The 19,993-nt window shown below is 41.0% G+C and overlaps 1 protein-coding gene across 2 annotated transcripts in view; it reads left to right on the forward strand.

Annotated features, from left to right (window-relative positions):
* Positions 1 to 19,993, forward strand: part of tbc1d22a (TBC1 domain family, member 22a) — a 142,893-nt gene that overhangs the window by 103,082 nt on the left and 19,818 nt on the right. For both annotated transcript variants that reach the window (XM_079582775.1, XM_079582774.1), the window contains exons 12-13: positions 284 to 411; positions 17,177 to 17,272. In XM_079582775.1, coding sequence (XP_079438901.1) covers positions 284 to 411; positions 17,177 to 17,272 — 224 coding nt within the window. The remainder of the gene's footprint in view (positions 1 to 283; positions 412 to 17,176; positions 17,273 to 19,993) is intronic.

Here is a 19,993-nt window from a genome sequence, read left to right on the forward strand (position 1 = left end):
TGCCACCAAGTATCTTGTTTTCTTGATTTATGCATATATGTTGGTAATAAAGAACAACTTTCTAATGGAAAAACTGTCAAACAATCTTGAAAACTTCAATGTAAAAAACAGCATATTTAATTGAGTCATGGTAATTTGCCACTCATTGTTTGAAATATAACAGACATTTTGCCCCACCAACCAGAATATCTTTTGAATAAATCAAAACTGATACACAATAACATCACTACTTTAACTGCATTTGAAGATAATTGTTACTAATACAGATGTAATTTTTTGGCAGAATCCGTGCACCGCCACATGCACCAATATGAGGTGGAGTACCTACAGTTTGCCTTTCGCTGGATGAACAACCTCCTGATGAGAGAGCTGCCTCTGCGCTGCACTATCAGACTATGGGACACCTACCAGGTACGAGCTCATTCAGCACATTGTCACTAAGAGTGTAGCTACCGCTGAGAAAGTGCCTGCTTTCTACAACGTGCCTGTCTCTCTGCGTGAGGTTGCTCACAATGGAGATGTTCTCTGATAATGACATCAATGATTACCTCTCAAAGCGCTTCTGTAGTTCCCAGTGTTTGACTCCAGCCAAGCGAAGTTCTCTCAAAGCAGATATATTTAAAAAGTAATCAAAGGGAATTAAATAAAGCGCCTAAAAACTGATTGTCACACATTTGTAATCGTTTGACAGTTAGTTCAGTATTAGTATTCACATAAGTCACAATAGTTTTGATTAGTCTAATTTTGAAAGGAAGGAAAACATTAGTGTGTTTGTCCAAATACCAGCCACAAGAGGTTAACCAAAAGACAAGTAATTTATTTTTTGTGCCTCTGAAAATTAGATCTGTTGTTGTCAGACAATTCTTCTTCTTCTGACCCATCTCTATTGAACTATAGCTAATGCACTTTTGCTTGTGCTTTGCTTATTCTAAGGTCTCCTTTTGTGCTGTTGATGTTCTGAAGCATTGTAGTTATATCTTTACCTGGTCTTTTACAAGTAACCAGAGTTTAATAGGCTGACAGACACTTACACTGCATAGTTAACCTCCGTCGGTTTCATCAATAACTTCTAATGCCTGCTATTGATCGAACAGCGTGTGTGCAAAAGCTCTGTCTGTGAGGCCAGAGTAAAGTATATTGGATGACTGCAGAGGTCAGTGAGGGCTGTTTTTGCATTTGAGAAGGTGTGTGGGAAAAGCGGGTGGAGGGTTCCATGTAGAGAAACGGTGCTATTTAAAACGGTGACTGATGGAACTAGCCTATTATTGAGTGTTGATCATTCCCCATTTTATACCAAAAGCACTACATTTACATACATTCTTTAACCGCAATATTTCTACACATTAATTCCAATAGAAAGAGTAATGTTAATGATAATAGTGGCAGTAGCTACAAAGTCTGTAACTGCAAGACGGACGGATCTACTTATCTATATGTAGACTTAATTACTAAAAGTGATAGAAATCTTACATGTTGATAATCATTCAACCGTCATTCGATGATTTTATTGTTGTTTCCTCGATGTAATCTGGTGTTTACTGAATGTCATAATTGATTAACTATGGAGTAGTACATTATGGGCACTACACGTATTCATGACATTTTTTCATGGTTAACACTTAACTTATTTCAATGGCAATGCTCATAACAGACACTGCATAATGCTGGATAACACTTTATAATAACTACACCTTATTTAGACTTAATAAATTATGAGTTAACACTTAGTTTATCATGAGTAATTCATTAGTTAAGTGTGACTTAATTACTACCTAAAGGAACAGGCCACCGTTTTAACATATTGAAATATGTTCTCACCTGAGTTTAGACGAGTTGATGCATACCTGTCTGGTCTTTGTGTGTGCCCTCAGTCATGCAAAACGACTAAAATTGTTGTTAGCATTTGGCCTCACCCTGCATATTCCTATAGCTCCAAAACGGGGTGAAGATAGAAGTGACCAAGCTCTTCCACGGGCACGCACAAAGACCAAACAGGTACGTATCAACTCGCCTATGCTCAGGTAAGAACATGTCTCAGTATGGAAAAACGGTGGCCTGTTCCTTTAACAATTCACAATAGGTGAAGTGCTATTCATTATGAGTTAGGCATTAACTGTAGTAGTTAAGGAGTCATTAACTGTTAGTCACACTTAACTAATTTATTGTCAATTCATAATTTATTTGGGCTAAATAAGGTGTAGTTATTATAAAGTGTTACCCAATTTTCAACGATTCATTATTGCAAACATACAGTCAATTGTGATATATTTTACGCATAGCCTAAATTGGTATCCCTACCGTTCACATATTGCATTTGACTGCCAAGGTTTGACCTTTTTCAAATGCACAGGGACAACTTTATAAACGGAAAATTGTAAAACATTAAATTCACATCACGTTCACACACAAGAAGACCTCATATATGAATGATGACATTGTTAAGCATCTATCATTCCTAATCAGGGCTGCACTGGCCATTGACCAAACAGTTCAGCCATGTTTGAAATATAAGGGGTCTTGTCAAATGTCAAATCCCAGTTCGCTACATCCAAAAGTAACTCAATTTGACAATGTTGCAACAGGTTAAGAACATTTTAAGTGACACCAATAAAAGTTACTTGAACGTAATAACATAGGTATCTATCACATGATAATCATCTTTCTTCTTTATTTTTTATTTATTTATTTCATTCAAAAGTGATGTTCACAATCACAATAAAACCGCCAAGCCAACACAGTATGAATGAAACGGAGCAGAGGAGAAGAACAAGTCTTATAATATCTGCCCCTTTTGTTACTTCACACTTTACACTTCACATTGTTGTGGTATGTCTACATACATATATTTACAGTCTTATGTATATACATATGTATATTCACAGTATTAACAGATGTTTTATATTCTATATTCAGTTTTTCAATATATAAAATACAGAACCTTCGTATTCTTGAATGTTTACAAATGGTCAAAAAGAAACAAACCGTCGTATTCATGCTTGTTCAAATCAAATATCCCACATTATTCGTGTCCAAGTACTTCATACTTTTTTAACATTGTGGCTTTTATGTGTTTTTTAAACTCCAGTAGAGTTTCTGACTTTTTCACTTCTTTCTGGAGTTAATTAGATACTTAATTCTGCATGAGTGTAACATCATGAACCCAGTCAGTGACAACAGCAAAAATAGATGTTTTCAAAATGAAGTTACTCCAGTTGACACATCATAATACAGTATATTGTTGCACTGTTTACAATTTTGCAATCAATCAACTTTTAAATATCTGTAGAAATTGTTGTTTTCTTCAATCTCCAACTTAAAGTAAAGTGTTATCATGTCATTCTTTCTCTCCTTTTTTAGGTGCTTTAGAATGTATGCTGATAGATGTGCATTTAAAGTTATTCTTACTCCCAGCCAAATGTGCTCTCCCTCAGTAACTTGTGAGAACTGCAGTGTCTCTCCGCAGCTCTCGACTCTTCAACACTTGTGTGTTCAAACCCTTCCATAATTACCAAATTGAATTAAAAGCTTGTGAAAGATTGTCACTAAATCATTGCAATTAACCACTGGGCTGTTCCTCCAGGTCTGTATGTCTGTTCCAATTGTGGGCTGGCGGGAGAAGTACATGACATATTGCCTGGAAAAGGATCTTGTAGATTTGTTGGCTTTCATTGAGTAAAATGGCTGAGAAAATTACTTCCAATGACTTTGCCTTTTGAACACAAACGGGGTAATTTATGCATTTTTTACTCACGGCATTGCCTTATTCACATATCAGGTTTGGGGCCTTAATGTTGTAATACAGGTAATCAAATGGTAAAATAACATGCTAACAAAATAGCATATTTTATTTTTAGCACTTGTTTTGATAAACCCCCTTAGATTGTGTATTTTGTACTCAATCTTCACCTTAAAGCAGCAGATTGATGATGGAGGGTTGGGGATCACCTGCCCACCGCAATTGTGTCATCCATAAAGTTGATAATACAACAATAATACATTAGTAAGAGGCTAGTAGAAGGTGATAGTAAGATGGCAGACTAAACAGGATTGGGCTCTCATTCGTATGAGATTTTTAGACGTCACATTGCATGACGTGGGGATGGTAAAATCGTGAGCTGCACTCGCCTCCACTGTGTGCAGCTCAAAGAGACAATCATAGCTACAATCAAAGTTCTGTCGTAGCAGTTTCAGGCTTCTGAAAGCGTGTCTTTAGTTGAGGCGAGCGCAACATGCTCGTGGGGTTTATTTCCACGGAAAAGTCCACAGAAAGTCCCGTAAACTGTGGAGTCTTACTTGTTTATGCCTGGCCTCTGTTGCCTGTGACTCTGGCGGTGTGCGCTGATGTGTTGTTGAGACACTTCATAGAGTTCCTCTCTGCAGCGAGAGGATGGCTCACTCTACGACTAGTGTTCCAAAATATCAGACATTGCTTGATGTTGGTCCAAGCTTGTCTTTGGTTGTATGACTGTTCTATTTATAATCTTTGTCCCTGTCTCACTGTACGACCTAAGACCTGCAATTTTCAGCTTCGACCTAAGATTTTTCTCACGACTAGTAATCGTACGTCGCGGACGGCCAAAATCGCACAGTGTACATCCGCCATTAGGCACTTAAAGCGCTTTACATCAAGGAACTAGTCACCCATTCACACTCTGACTCATACACCAGTGTGCGCAGACACTGGAGACAAGGTGGGTGAAATGTCTTGCCCAAGGACACAATGACAATGTTCACCTACGGGATTCGAATTGTCGACACTCCGATCATAAGACGACCCGCTCTACTCTCTGCGCCACTGCTGCCCCAAGTGTGATGGTTTTTGAGATTTTGCTGACACATTGTGCATGTAGTGTAGTCTGGATTCCTTTCCACAGGCTCAAAGTGTGTCTGTTTCCACTGAAACAATGATTTAGCTTCTATTGTCATCACCAGCTGTGAAGGCAGCCTGCGGGACCCTCAAGGGACCGAAGATCTCGCCTTTATACCATGGTTTCTTGTGTACCCGGTAAATGATGGTCTAGTGTCTGTGAATTCATGCAGTTGGTGATGTTAGCTGTGACGGCCACTGCAAACTGCGGTCAGGGATATAGATGTGAGTGGCAGCCTGTTTGAAAATATATCTCCTTTACCCCAAACTCAAATCTGTTTCACAGGCCACACAGGCCACCGGTGAGAGTCACTAAACCGGTTAGTGACTCTCACCAGTGGCCTGTCTCCTCGCATTAGCAGAACAGTGAAGTGGTCCGAGGCATGCAGCATGCAGCCTCCATCCAAGAAGATTCATGATAAATGTCAGAAAATGTATGTGTATCAAATCTGATGCACATTTAAATAGACAATTGCATATTTGTTTGGGACTTAATACAGTGATCTGACCTTGTTTTGCAAGTTGAACAGATTGAACAGACTGTCTTGGTGGTTATAAACGGGAAGTTCTTGGCCTCTTGCTCTGAGCCTGTGTGGATGTGTGTCTGCTTCCTCTGGGCATTTTAACCTGAGTGTTGTAAGTCTCCGCTGTGGGCTTCTCTCTGCGGCGCTGCCATCTGTTCAGTCCCTCGAACACGAGACAGCTCTCCCTCTGCCTCACCAATTCACTCTGAACATAAATAAATAGAAAATAAAACCCACATTTATGATATTTTAGAAAAGGTTTTAAGATGGCCTGCATGATCGATCTTGTGAGAGGTAACAGCTTGAAACAGACCAGCCTTTTCTCAAACTGTGGTAAGTCTGGTACCTCTACAGGCAGTCACTTTTTAACTTCACCTTTACCCTGCAGGTTTTTTTTTTTTCTCAGCATGGCATAAGAGGGGTTGAAGAGGAGAGCGGGACATTGAGAAAATTATTGCACTCAGAAGTGGATGTCAATGAAGATGCATATCTGCCGTCTCACCCTTTGGGCCCTTTATGGCACGCTGAAGTCAAGGCTGAATCCTGTTTTCGGTATTAAATTGTATTGTTAAGTTAGTTTTGACCTGGTGAATTATTTTCACAGTTATTAATGTGACTAGTTTGTGCAAATCATTGTTATACAAAGCTTTAATAGACAATGTTTAAAGGACGACACACACACAGAGATACTTTGATGTGTGGCAAAAAAGCCGGCTCTGTTATAGTCTATGAATGAAAGCACACCAGGGTTGCGCACTCTGACGCTCCACCCCGCGCCACTATTTGAAGCTGCTGAATCCAGAAGCCATTGTCAGGACTCTGAGCAGGGGACCTTCTCTCTTTCGCAACTCGCTACTAACAAGTAAAATAAGAGCCAAGTCAAAGTGCCGTGATGCACAGGTCTGTGTTGCCATGCCACAACTGGTGTACGCTGGCTATACAGTGTCATCTGTTCTGATGGCGACCACTGTAAATAAACCTTCTGTATGATGGAAAACCTACACAAAAATGTTTTTGTTTATTTTTGCAGTTTGAAGGAACCGCTAATAAGCTACTATTCATATGTTCTGCTAGCATTTAATATCCAGAGCAAAACCCTAAATCCTCCAATCCAAAAATTGAGCCAAACCATAGTAACAGTGCAGAAACCTTCCCTTTACACATACACCCAAGCACACATATACACACCTCCGTGCTGTCAGACAGGGACCAAATTATCCCTGAAGCGTGGAGCATGAAATTAGCCGTAGCTCTGTGCAGCGGCATTAGCGCGCCTGTTAACGGGTTCCTGTGACATTTCCAGACTAAGAAACATGGTAGATTTCGATGCAGACTGTAAGACTGACCAGGCAAAGAGCTGTTCTCCGTTGTTAACAGGCTTGTATGTTTAAGACTCCATCGATTGCGTTGACATGCTGTGGTGGAAATTAGTCGTCCATAGCAACAGATATGCAAAAATGTCCATAGACTTGAGCCTGCGCCTTGCCTTGTTTGATCTGCTGTATAGAACAACACTGTTACATAACACACTTATTGAGATGGAGTGCCATGTAAAGGTATTGTTGCAGACAGTTGTATTCTTTGAGCTTCGATTCTTTGACAGCTTTGTAAAATCAAGCGGGTGAATGTTGCTGTGAAGTCAAACCCAAAGTGACTTGACTCGAGTGCGAGTGCTGCTGAATAAGAAAAGCAGTCGTCTTTGGGGAAGTGGCCCCTCTCACTCTGTCTGCCTCTCCTGTCTCCTGTCTCTGGTAATGGCTGGCCCCTGGTCATCGCAGACAATACCCACAATCCCTGCAGTCTGGACCAGGCCACCTCCCAGTCTGAATAGATTTAAAGAATTTACACGAAGGGGTAGCAAGTCATTTTTAAAGGGCATTTCTTCAGAAAAGGTGTGGATATGATAACTCAGTGGATCTCAGATATGTGGTATAGGCACAGAATTTTTATTCGCTCTATAAGCCCTGTGAGGAATTTCTATTAGTTCAAATATTATCCACAGAAGTCAACTTTTAATTGACCAATGCATTAGATCATGATCTCATTGCTAAGTTAATCATATTTTACACGTCCCTTTCCCCCCCATTTCTCTGCCTTTGCTTTTTTTTTCATTTAATCTCAGTGGGAAATAAACAATAAAACTTGCACAAAGTAAACATCCATCACAGACCTAATGTACCGATATTAATTAATATTGCTTCTCAATTCCTCATTGCTGTGTTTCTGTTGTTGGCATACAATGAATTGCCTTCACATATATGTATTTCCCCTGTGTCTATCGCCAGCACACTGTTCAGAGGTATTTCTCCAGCTATTGGGGATGGTTTACACAGGCTTAATTGTCCTCTTGGGGAGAATTTGTCTTGAGTCCATAACCATCCTTGCGGGCCACTGGAGCCACCTTTCGCGAGCAGTAAGTGACCACAGTTAGTGGCCTGGGGACCCTTCAGATGTTGAGGTTCGTCAAGAATATGTGGTGTTTTTGGTTATTCCATTGTGCCAGCATTGATATTAAACGGTCATAGTACCCGCTTGCACTAACCCTCAGTGACTTTCATGTACATTTTACATATTTTAAAGTTAGTCTCATTACGTTACCTCTTTCCACCCGCCTTAACCAAGCACTTTTCTTCTCAAGTTCAGCTTTACCCAAATGAAAAAGCTTTTCGACTGGAGCTTACAGCCTTTAGGGATTTGAAAGCTAAGACCTACAGAACTGATCTAAGATTTTTTCTCACATTGTCATCACTTTTTTGTTGCACCTTTGGTGTTTTTTTGGTCATCTGTTTTGCTGTTTGTCTAATTTGTGTTACTTTGTCGTCTGTTTTGTCGTCGGTTTGTTGCATTTTTGTTGCTTTTTTTGCCTGTTTTGTCACATGTTTGTTGCATTTTTGTTGCTTTTTGTCAACTGTTTTGTCGTCTGTTTTGTCGCCTGTTTTGTCGTCTGTTTTGACACCTGTTTGTTGCATTATAATTGCTTTTTGTTGCCTGTTTTGTCATCTGTTTGTTGCTTTTTGTCGCCTGTTTTGTTGCATTTATATTGCTTTTTGTTGCCTGTTTTGTCGCCTATTTTGACACCTGTTTGTTGCATTATAATTGCTTTTTGTCACCTGTTTTGTCGCCTGTTTGTTGCATTTATATTGCTTTTTGTTGCCTGTTTTGTCATCTGTTTTGTCGCCTGTTTTTTGCATTTATATTGCTTTTTGTTGCCTGTTTTGTCATCTGTTTTGTCGCCGTTTTTTTGCATTTATATTGCTTTTTGTTGCCTGTTTTGTCGCCTGTTTTGTCGTCTGTTTGTCGCCTGTTTGTTGCATTTATGTTGCTTTTTGTTACCTGTTTTGTGGCCTGTTTTGACACCTGTTTGTTGCATTATAATTGCTTTTTGTCACCTGTTTTGTCGCCTGTTTGTTGCATTTATATTGCTTTTTGTTGCCTGTTTTGTCGCCTGTTTTGTCGTCTGTTTGTCGCCTGTTTGTTGCATTTATGTTGCTTTTTGTCGCCTGACTTGTCGTCTGTTTTGTCACCTGTTTGTTGCATTTTAGTTGTTTTTTGTTGCCTGTTTTGTCATCTGTTTTGTCGCCTGTTTTTGCATTTATGTTGCTTTTTGTCGCCTGTTTTGTCATCTGTTTGTTGCTTTTTGTTGCCTGTTTTGTCGTCTGTTTTGTCACCTGTTGCATTTTAATTGCTTTTTGTCACCTGTTTTGCTGTGTTTTTATTGTTTTTGTTGCTTTTTCATCACTTGTTTTGCTGTGTGTTTGTTGTCGCTGTTTGCCACCTATATTATCACATTTTTGTAGCTTTTTACCACTTTTTTGTCGCCTGTTTTGCTGCTTATTTCGCTGTTTTCTCATCCAAGTCGAACTGGAGAAAAAGTGCTTGTTTCAGGTGGAGGTGAAGAGGTTAAAGCTACTCTGTTATTTCGTGCTTGTCACAGTCGACGGGAGGCTAGTACAAGAATACTGTGCATAACCTTTGACTCGCAATTTAATCAACTTTCCACGTTCAAGGCTGCTGCGTCGTCCTGGTTATTTTTATTGCGTCTGGAAACTATCAAAAATGACTTTTATTATGCACCATGTTAAACAACACCAAGCGGGGAGGGGTGAAGCTTTGTCAGAGCCACTTAAACTGCTGCGCTGGCTGTCTGACTAGTCAAAACCTGCCATCCCAATGAAACACAGATCCTGATGTTTGACTGCAAAGGTGACCCGGGTAAAAGGTGGCGTCGCTTTGGAGAGATGAGATAAATCAAGGATATTCAAAGTGAGTAGAACCATCATACACGCAGTCAGAGAAACAGATGAAAATGGAGTATTTGGAATGAAGAATGAAGACATTGTGTTGAATAGAATGAAAAAGAAAAATTAAAAGGAAAAACGCTCACACTAAGACGCTGTAAAGCACTCTAAGTGCAATTTTTGCTTTATTCAACTATAATAAAGCAATGGGCTATATGCACAGTGACCCCACGTGATTTCCGCCTGGACAGTCAGCCAGACGCTGTCCTTCCTGTCCGTTATCTCTTCCCATTAAAAATTAGCAGGTGCCACAGAAATGAAGCAATAGCTTAAAATTTGGTAAAGGACAGCGAGTAAAAGTTAAGATGTGACTGGAGCAGGTTAAAAAATATTGCATGAGACGTAAGGACTTCACTGGAGGAAACCTCCGTGTTCATAACGGTGGATGTTTTTGTCTTGAGGCTAACGCGGGTAACAAAATAAAAAATAAAACTAGCGCAAAGTTTTTAACGAGCCTGCGCAAAAAAGAATCGTCCTGTTAGTAGTTATTATTATTATTATTATAATATTTACTTGTGTACATGTTTTATTATCATTTTTCAACACTAGTCTTTAGCTCTAAGATAAAAGCTCCTACCTTACGACAGCTGGCGTTTCCTTTGGGTGCTGGATTCACAGCGAACATGATGTTTGTAATACTTTGCTGTGACTGTCCATCAGTAACTCGTTGTCCATAACCAAATCCTGAGCTATCTATATTTGTGTGGGACCCTGCTAGTTGTGAATGCAAACGATCGGCGACAGGAAGTCCAGCGTCTGGCTGACTGTCCAGGAAGACGTCACGTGGGGACTCTGTGCATATAGCCTATGAGTATGTAGTGTGTGTTTTTATTGATAAGTAAACTATTACAGTTTAGTTTTACTCTGTTGAGAGCTGTTTTGTTGACAACATGTTTGGTTGGTAGTTGGTATTATTTTCCTCATATTGATCGATCTCGATTTTCGATTCGATATTTTTTGTTTTATTGGTAAAAACAATAAATGTGGCCTTTCCTGGACTAGCAAGTGAACAGATGCTGCTGCCAGACTGAAATCTGCGGCGAACTCTGTCGGGCAGTAGCAAAGACAAACTCCAAACTTCTAGCCTCACCGTACAACATCCCCATGTCACTTCACCTGCCCACGCAGCACAAGGCCACGACTTCACAGAGTTTAGCACTAGCAACTTACTATGTACAAAAAGACATACATACATCGAAGTCCAGCTAATCCACGGCTGCAGTCTCAAGAATAATCCACATGGTCCAAATACAGCGATCGATAGATTTTATGATTAGATTAAAATGTTATTAATTGCCCAGGCCTAGTTGTTGGCAAAATACGTGATTGTTGATGTTGAGGGAAAGTTTGAGAGTGAGTCCTTAGGGGTCGGTAAAGAATAAAACTAGACGTTTTCGAGTATTTGGGGTGCAGTGAGTTAATCTTTAACATTCAGCTTTTACTTCCTATTTGCAAAGTGGCCACACTTTTTACCCCCTGCCTTTTGCCCCTCCCACATCCCACTTTGGTCCATGCTGCTTGTCATTCAGGGCATTGCTTATCTGAACCAATATGGCTGCTGCGACACACGGGGCTAGAGGACAGAACTGAGAGGAGTCAGACAGGTTTGACTGTGTGTCACCTTCACTTCCGTGACAAAATTTATTTTGCAAATCATAATGACGTGAGCCCCGGAGGTAGGGGGCAGCAGCGGGGGCGGGATACAACTGGGGACAGGTGAAATGATTCACAGAAAGCTACATACCATTGCAGCAGCTTTGTTTTGACTCAAATATAGAAAATAGCTTTGTACAAATATGGTTTGTGAAGAGGGCCAAGTCGACTTTAGACTTTGGACTTTATTGTCCCCAGGGGGAAATTCTTTTTTATTTACACAATGTATGTTTGACAAAGGACAGACAGAACAACAGAGAACAAACACTATGGAGTACACTGAGCAGGGCCTGTTTTTAAGAGATTCGATGGCTGACGGGATCAGTAAGGGCCAAACTATAATAAGAGAATATATGAGTGTGGTATTTTATGTTTGGTGGTAGAACAAGGTGTTGGGGATACACCAGAACACTTTAAAATTCGTGAGGAAACCGTCCCTCGTTTATGCGCTGATTAAAGTTGATTTAAGACTTTCAAATTGAGTCCACATAAAATCACTAACAGTGAGATAATACATTCCCCCTTTTAAACAGCAAGTTAATGTTAGAAAATAAAAATAAAAGAGAGTGAAGGTCCAGGAACCACCACTCTCTTTTTTCATGTTTGCCGTTTTGCATGGATCTTTGAAGAGCACCTGACTTTATATCACGTCTGCCGACCCATTGAAGCACTCACTTTATTATTTTGTTACTCTGTTAGTTTTGGTCTAAAGTAACAAACAAACAAAAGAAAGAAAGAAAAAAGCTAAAATTCATGCTATAAAATCACATTGCCAGGGAATTTTTTGTTTAGTTTTATTTAGTTTATTTATTTGAAACGGGGACAATACTGTATATTGTGCCTCAAGCTGGAGAGATGCATTATGCCAGCTTATAGCACAAGTGTTCATTTCCAAGTGTAGTTTGAGGGCAGGCCGGTGAACACATTTGCTGCTCTCAAAGAATATTCTAGTCAAATACATTCAAGTCAAAAATGTTCAGACTTTGAGCCTTTAATCTAAGGCCTTGTTTACGCAGCAGTAGTCTCGGAGAAAATGCAACAATTATGCTGTTTACATTACAAAAGTATTTACATTGAGATCACAGAAGTAGTAAATGAATAGGAGGAAAAGGAGAAGAAGAAGAGGAGGAAGATTATTTCAAATATCAAAATATAGAATAACAATTTATAAAGGTATAAGATTAAATAGTGCCCTTCTCACCCCCGCAGGCAGTGTCATCCAAGCTTGGGTCCTGTACCAGAGGCCTGGGAGGGTTCTCTCAGTATCTTATCGTGTTGGTAAATGCAATGCATAAAGTGTTGGTCTATTATAAAGCATTTTTTGTTCAACTCAGTTGTTTTTAATGTGCTATACAAATAAATTGGCTTGGCTCTGCTAAAATTCTTGTTTTTGGGGATAATGAACCTCCATATGCCAGTCATACCTCTCCCTCGTGTTTGCCTGCATTGGAACTGTGTGTATTTGCTTGCTTTAGCTGTTTTCACTGAAGCTGCAAGGTTAGACCAACAAGCCAATCACCTGCCAGTTTACAACTCGCATCCCGCCACGCTCCACTGTTCACAAACAAGCACCCCAATCTCCGCATCACCTCCCCTCTCACTTTAATTATTAATCTCACACTCGCTCCAATAAAGTATTTTCTAAATTGATGCACATGCATAAGCCGTAGGTGAAGTAAGCCAGCTCAATCTGTCTTCCAAACAACAAAAGCAAAGTTAATATTCTTTGTGATTAATGTCTTAACAACGGCTTTTTGTTAATTCTCTCTTCTTCTTTTTTTTATTGTTAATCTGTTTACGTCGCCACCGTGGAGGCATATTCAATTATCGCAGTAGTGAGGCAGTTTATGCTGATTCCTGTGGAGTTATTGTGTCCATCTTGCTGTGAGAATCAAATGAGAATGTGAGAGAACTATGACTTTATTTTTTTCTCTGAAGTTAAATTTGGAGTGCGAATGAATAGGATGAGTAATAGATTGCAACAAACATGTGTACTTGCTTTTTGGGAGACTTACTTCGTGTAATATGCTTCAACATTCAGGCCTATGCCATGCAATTTTTAAGCTTTATACCTCCTCTCTAGCTAACATGCAACTCAACACAAGGAGAACAATTTGGCCACGGACAGAATCAGAACCACTTTGTTGACTAGAATGTAAAACACAGAGAAACATACAACTCAAACAAACAGTTTAGTTTGTTTACTGAGCAGCAACATCAACAACTTTGAACAGGGGTCCTCAAACTTTTTTCTCTGGGGGCCACATTATCGTTCCTGACAGTGATGGGGGGCCGGGCCGGGTCGACTATAACATAGAATTGTATGACCCAAACCAAAAGGCCTCACTGTGAAGTAGAGATTACTCGCCTGGCACAATCATCACTACTACTATTTCCACAAGATCAACACTTGATTCCAGGCACATATTTGTTTAGCTGTAGTGCTTTGCAAAAATATAGTGCAATAATCAAGTCTTCACACTTTGTTTTAAGTTGAAATACCACAGGTAATCCATTTATTTTTATTTTTGGGTGCGCCAAAGGGACCAGAGTTCCCTTTGGCGCACCCCCTAGCCTGGCCCGTTTCTGTTGGCAGCTACAATACCTCACTATCATGTCACAAAAATTACAATCAAACATATCCTGAAGTAACTCTTTTGAATCAATGCTGTGTGTGCTTGGATGATCTGTAGTGTCCCGAATTGCAGCAAAAATGGAACAACAGTATTATTTCTTTCTTTCATCTTTACTAATAAAGCGCTTTTCATACAAAGTGCAGCAATGTGCGTTGGATCAGGACCGAGAAGGCAGAGCGGAAGAGCGGTGGGAATCAACGCGCGTCAGCTGTTCAGAGCGGCGTGAGCGCGGTGTGCGGAGGGAAAACGCACATTCACGAAAAATGTATTGATCATCTGAATTTGGACCAACATAACAACCCCTAGGCTAGTACATCAAAGAGAGACAAGTGAAACGGAAAAGATGAAATCTTTATGTCAAGCAGCCTATGGTTTTAAAATGCCTTCCCCGAGCCCAGGCATTCGGATCAGAGGCCGAGGATCACGAATGTGAGTGATTGGGGGTAGAGGTTTCACGCGCCGCCACGAACTGTTGCGACCTGTTACTGCGTGTTACTATTAATGGCACGAATTATTACGCACGGTCACGAATATGCTCCCGCGCTGCTGCGAGCTGCTGCGGGCTGTTGCGAGCTGCTGCGAGTTATTGGGAATTGTCGCGTTCTGTCAAAAATCTGTCAAGAATTGGGCGAATGTGGACAAGATCGCCTGCCGCGCACACCGGGTTGGAGGCGGAGCAGGGACGTCTCGCTCCGCCGTGCACCCCTGACTCGTTGGGCTCTTGCCAAATCGGGTTAAACAAAAAGCAAATAGACCAGCTCAGCCTGTCCATATAGGCCTGCTGAAGAATAGCAATAGTTTTTCAGTCTATGGGACAGTCCCCAGTTCAACCCCGCTCCTGTCAACGTGTAACACGGGCAAACGCATCAAGACAAACGCATCAACAAACGCACGCGCTTCATGTCAGATAAGTCAGTGCAACAGCTGCACAATTTGGGCTGACTTTACTCCACAGAATAAGCATAAAAGCACTACACTCACTGTGCACTCGATCTTCTGGGGATCCGTCGTAGAACTTGCTGCTCTTAAACCTCTTTATCCATGATTCTCACTCGTCTGGTCAGTCCTCAGCTCCAGTTGGCAAAACTTTATAATCCACAAAAACAGGCGTGTCTTCACCTGCCCCGCGCCCATCGCCGCTTGCTTTACGTGTCTAAGGTTGTAAATAAGCCTTAACTTATCTGTGGTGTAGCTGCTGTAACCACGCGCTGTTGTTTTGGTGCGAGGCAGTGTGGGAGATGCGCACTTCTTACTGTCCCTTTTTCCCCACAAACGCGGGGAAAATCGTGACAAATATATAACAGTGGGGTTCTCCAGCGGGGGGGCAATAGGGGTGGCAGGAACTGGCTCTCAAACATCAGGAGGAACGACCGCAGGAGGAGGAAAAGCCGGCGGAGCAACTTCAGCACCTGCAGCTGCTGTCCCGGCGTAGCGTGTGTTTCCATCAATTTTGTGCGTGAAAACAGTGATTCTGCTCTACGAATGCTGCACCAATGCTGTACGAATGCTCTCACGTTGAATTACGAAGCGCCACGACGCATCACGACAGGACACGCTCCGCTGCGAACTCCGCGAACAGAGGGTGAATCTAATTTTATAAAAAAAATGTTTGACCAATTTTGCGAATGGCCTCATCGGGCCGGTTTACATGGTGGGGGGCAGAGGGGGTGGGGGGCCGGTCAAAGGGACGTGGCGGGCCGTAGTCGGCCCGCGGGCCGTAGTTTGAGGACCCCTGACTTAGAATAACGTAATGCAATATGCAACACCAGGCAAGGTGGCTCAAAAAACTCCCTTTCATATCCTCAATAGGAGTAGGAGGACATGAATACTGAACTCATGCCCATCTTCTAAGTCACAGTTCATTCCTGTGCCGTTGAGTCTTAACACTCGGTTAAGGTTAAGGTATACTTTATTGTCCTCCTCGGGAAATTTGTCCTTTGCATTTGACCCATCCTTCGATGCCGCTGAGGCGACCCGTAAGCAGCAGTGGGCGATTGCATTGCAGCGCCCGAGTACTCATCTCCAGACGGGTCTGGTGGTGGGGACACCGTTTTTAGTGCGGAAGAGGGAGACAGACTGACTCCACAGGATTACTGAAACATGCGCGAATAAAACAAAACACCTCCAGGTATGTTTTGGATGAGGCATTGACACACATGGTTGAAGTTGATTTCGCAGTATACTGTATAGGCCCTTTTGACTAGACAGTTGTTTCTTTTCTACTCCCATCTTATTATAGAAAAGGTTTCCTTAAACCTCATCAGAATTGACATAATAATGAATTTGTTTCCATATGAGTTTGTATCTTTGACCGTCCCATATAAGATTCAATTCCATATTCTATGCTTGTACGGGGTGCATTGGAAGGAACACTGATAAAATTCAAAGATTCAAGATTCAAAGATTTTTTTTGGTCAATTTATTTCACAATGAATCGAAATAGTTCATTCTCTCGTCTTTGAATAAGTTAAAGACACTAGTAATTGTCCCATCTGGTCCTGGATAAAGGAAAAACACAGGACAGTGAACACAGGACATTTTTTCTCTGCACGAGAAAAGCCTGAACTAGAGGAAAGGATTTGTAGATGCCTTGCATAAAAACAGTACAGTATTATGATGAGTTTCTTTTTAATTCTGTACAGCCCAATATCACAACAGAGTTGCTTCGCCAGGCATCACAAAAAATGTTGGTTGATCAAACAGAAAACAAGTCTTACCTTTGAAAAGACTACTTTGTGGCAAAGTAGATTGATACTCTATCAATGTAAATGAGTCTTAACTTTATACCAACTTGTCTCTACTTTGTCTCTTTCTGTTTTGCTCCTCTTACCATTCCGTCATTGACTGGCTTTATACATGAGTACTTTCTTATATGCACGCGAGACATTTAGAAGAAAAGATAAAGAAAAAGGAACAACAAAATACTGTTAACACAAAGATGGGGATAACATTACTTGTTTTGTGGGTTCTCTTCTTATTTCTAGTTCTGTATTTCCAGGCTCACTCTCTCTAAGGGCGTTTTCACACAAGCTCTAGTTAGGTCGACCTAAAGGGGCTTTCGACACGAGAGCAGCACTTTTAGTTCAGTGTGAATCAGTCCGGTCACAGCTCGACCCACAAGGCGCTCCAAAATGTGTGAAAATTGCCTAAATCGTCCTTCTAACCATGTTTTTTTGTTGTTGTTGTTTTTATTATCAGGCTGAACCAGAGGGCTTCTCCCACTTCCACCTCTATGTCTGTGCGGCTTTCCTGGTACGATGGCGGAAAGAGATCCTAGAAGAGAAAGACTTTCAGGTAAGACCAACACACCTCTTCTGCTGATCTCCTTTATTGCCTGAAGGAGATAACAAATGAAAAGCAGTGTACCTATGCTTACATGTACGTTAAGTGGGACACAGGCATTTTCACATACATGTAGAAGACTGCTGACAATGATGCTGATATACAGCGCTGTACTGTCCATGCAGATTAATCTAATGCGTCCCGGTTGTGTTCAGACCGGACCCAGCTGAAAGAGTGTCCCGCACTGGCCTACATCCCTCTCCATTGCCTCCCTGGTCATTAACTGTGGGTTTAAAAGTCATTGTGAGTGCATTAGGAGATGACAGTACACAGCTGCCAGAAGGTGACTTTGGCTGCCAACTCACTGGGGGACTTGGCCTCTTAACAGGAGCAATACTCGCTACATCTGCACATCGACAAACACCACTTCTGCCTTTGCCGGGTTTCATTTATGGCCTTTTCAAATCTGGCATCAATTCATGAAATGTTTCTTGGCTTGGCACTCTATGTATTTATTTGAAATTGTTCAATGACTAGTTAGAGAAGTGTTTCCAAAATGACAGGAGATTCTAAACAAAAACATTTGAACTTGAAAAATCATAATCCAACGTGCTTATAGTTGTGTGTTGGAGTTATATGTACCAAGTAAACAAGATAAACTCTCATCATTGCCCGTGTTATGTTCACGTGCATTTAGCAAGTACATATACAGTATACTGTGTAATAAGCACATTCTGGTTCCCTTCATAAACCCCCACTCCTTCATACATAAAAGTTGACCTTCTCCAGCAGTATTGAACAGTTTTACTGACTTATTGAGCTACTGCACTGACAGATAAGTGTCTGATGAGAATAAGAGCAAAGCTTTAAGCTGTACTACAACAATGGCAGAATTTTGACAAGAACGTTTAAAACCTTACAGCTCAAATGATTGACATTCATTTCTTGCTACAGTCCATTTTGCAGCTATTACTTTTTTAATGAGGGGCTATTATGCTTCTTCCTGGCATTTAATTCTAACGTTGAAGACATCACTGTCTTATGCTTTGTAGGTTAGAAAATTCAATATTGATCTAAAACAGCTGAAACTAAATTTTTGCCTTTTCTTCCTGACAAAAGGCCTTAGCCATCCGTAAACTCTGGTTAATTATAATTTCCCTACATGTTACATCCGGGTCTGATGGCCGCGTTACATCGGTTGAATTTCAGCCTACTATTCAGCGAGTGGGGGTAGCGGGTGCTGTAGGTGCCGTCAAGCATTTGCGCCGGATTTGCTGGTTGTAGTTTGGCAATGGCGGCGGATACGAAAGTCATGGAAGATCTTCAATCCATTCTGGCTCGGCTCCCAAATATCCAGAAATTGAAATTGAAGGCTACTGTCCCCAAGAGTTATGACTGCTTCACTCACTCGGGCGCATTACATACGTCATGATCAAACGCTAGCGATTGGGTAAAATTAGATCCAAAGGTGTTCACCCCTCTCACCTGAAAACAGAGCTCAGTTGTGAAGATCCAGACCCTCTGTACGAAATGAGTGCGAGGGTATGGTAAGACCAAAAGTCTTCCTGAGCAAAGATATCTGGGCTGTCTGTCATGCACTGAAGTTTATCCTCAGATCTTCAATATTGTTTAGGTCAGGAGATTGTGAAGGCCAAGGTAAAGCCTTCAGACTGCACCTCTTTATGTAATCCATTGTGGATTTTGAGGTGTGTTTACGATCATTACCCATTTGTTGAAGCCATTTGCTTGTTCACTTCAGCTTTTTCACAAATGGAGTTACATTCACGTTCAGAATCTGGAGGACATTGATTTCATCTTCTCTTTGTTCTACCTAAAATTGTTCCCTGTGCCACTGGCTACAGGGAACAATTGGCTGCCTTGGCTACGATACAACCCCAAAGGATGATGGATCCACCTGCAGGATTAACAGTTGGACAGATGTTCTCTCTCTCTACAAACTGACCTTTGAAATGTTCTACAGACAAACTTTAAGCATTTGGAGACAAAAACGGAGGTTAAAATGAGCAACAAATAACATCATCCAGTCTTTCTGAGGGAAGAAATGGCATATTACCTCTCAAATCAATCTCTTTCCCTGTATCCCTGACTTTTTTGCCCTTTGTCTGGGCCTTTGGTCTGTCACTATCCTTATTCATTTTCCTTCTTCTGTACATGCATGACCACACCATTTCAGCCTGACCTCACTGGTTTTCTCTCAAATCCAATCCTTACTTGTCAAGTAAGAGAACCTCAACATCTTCACCTTTGACACCAGAAAACACATGGAGGAAGTGTTTCAAAACTGTCTTTTAGGTACAAATTATTGAACAATGTTTGATATTGTGCCCTTGAGTCAATTTGAGTCGAGTTGTTGCAAGGCATATCACAGCATTTGAGTGTGATTCATTTGACACAGATTAAATGGGAAGTTGTGGAGGGAAAGTTAATTTCCTTTTAGCTTTTCACTGTCTAATTCCTAAAGATTTCTTCTGGTGATCTGCTGATCCTCAGAGTTCAAGCCAGGACAAGCAGCTTGTTTAAGGCACTGCAACATCCTTCAACCCGGTGCTGTCCCATAATATGTTGTCTTTGTTCTTATTCTTCCTGCTGACGAGACTAGACTAGACATACAATATAATCACACCTACTATTCCCCGTTCTATTTCAATATAAAATCTGCAAATCTTTGCTCAGTTTCACAATCCCAAAATGCATCTCTTTATAAATACATCA

This window comes from Gobius niger, assembly GCF_951799975.1.
Source record: "Gobius niger genome assembly, chromosome: 2".
NCBI lineage: Eukaryota > Metazoa > Chordata > Actinopteri > Gobiiformes > Gobiidae > Gobius > Gobius niger.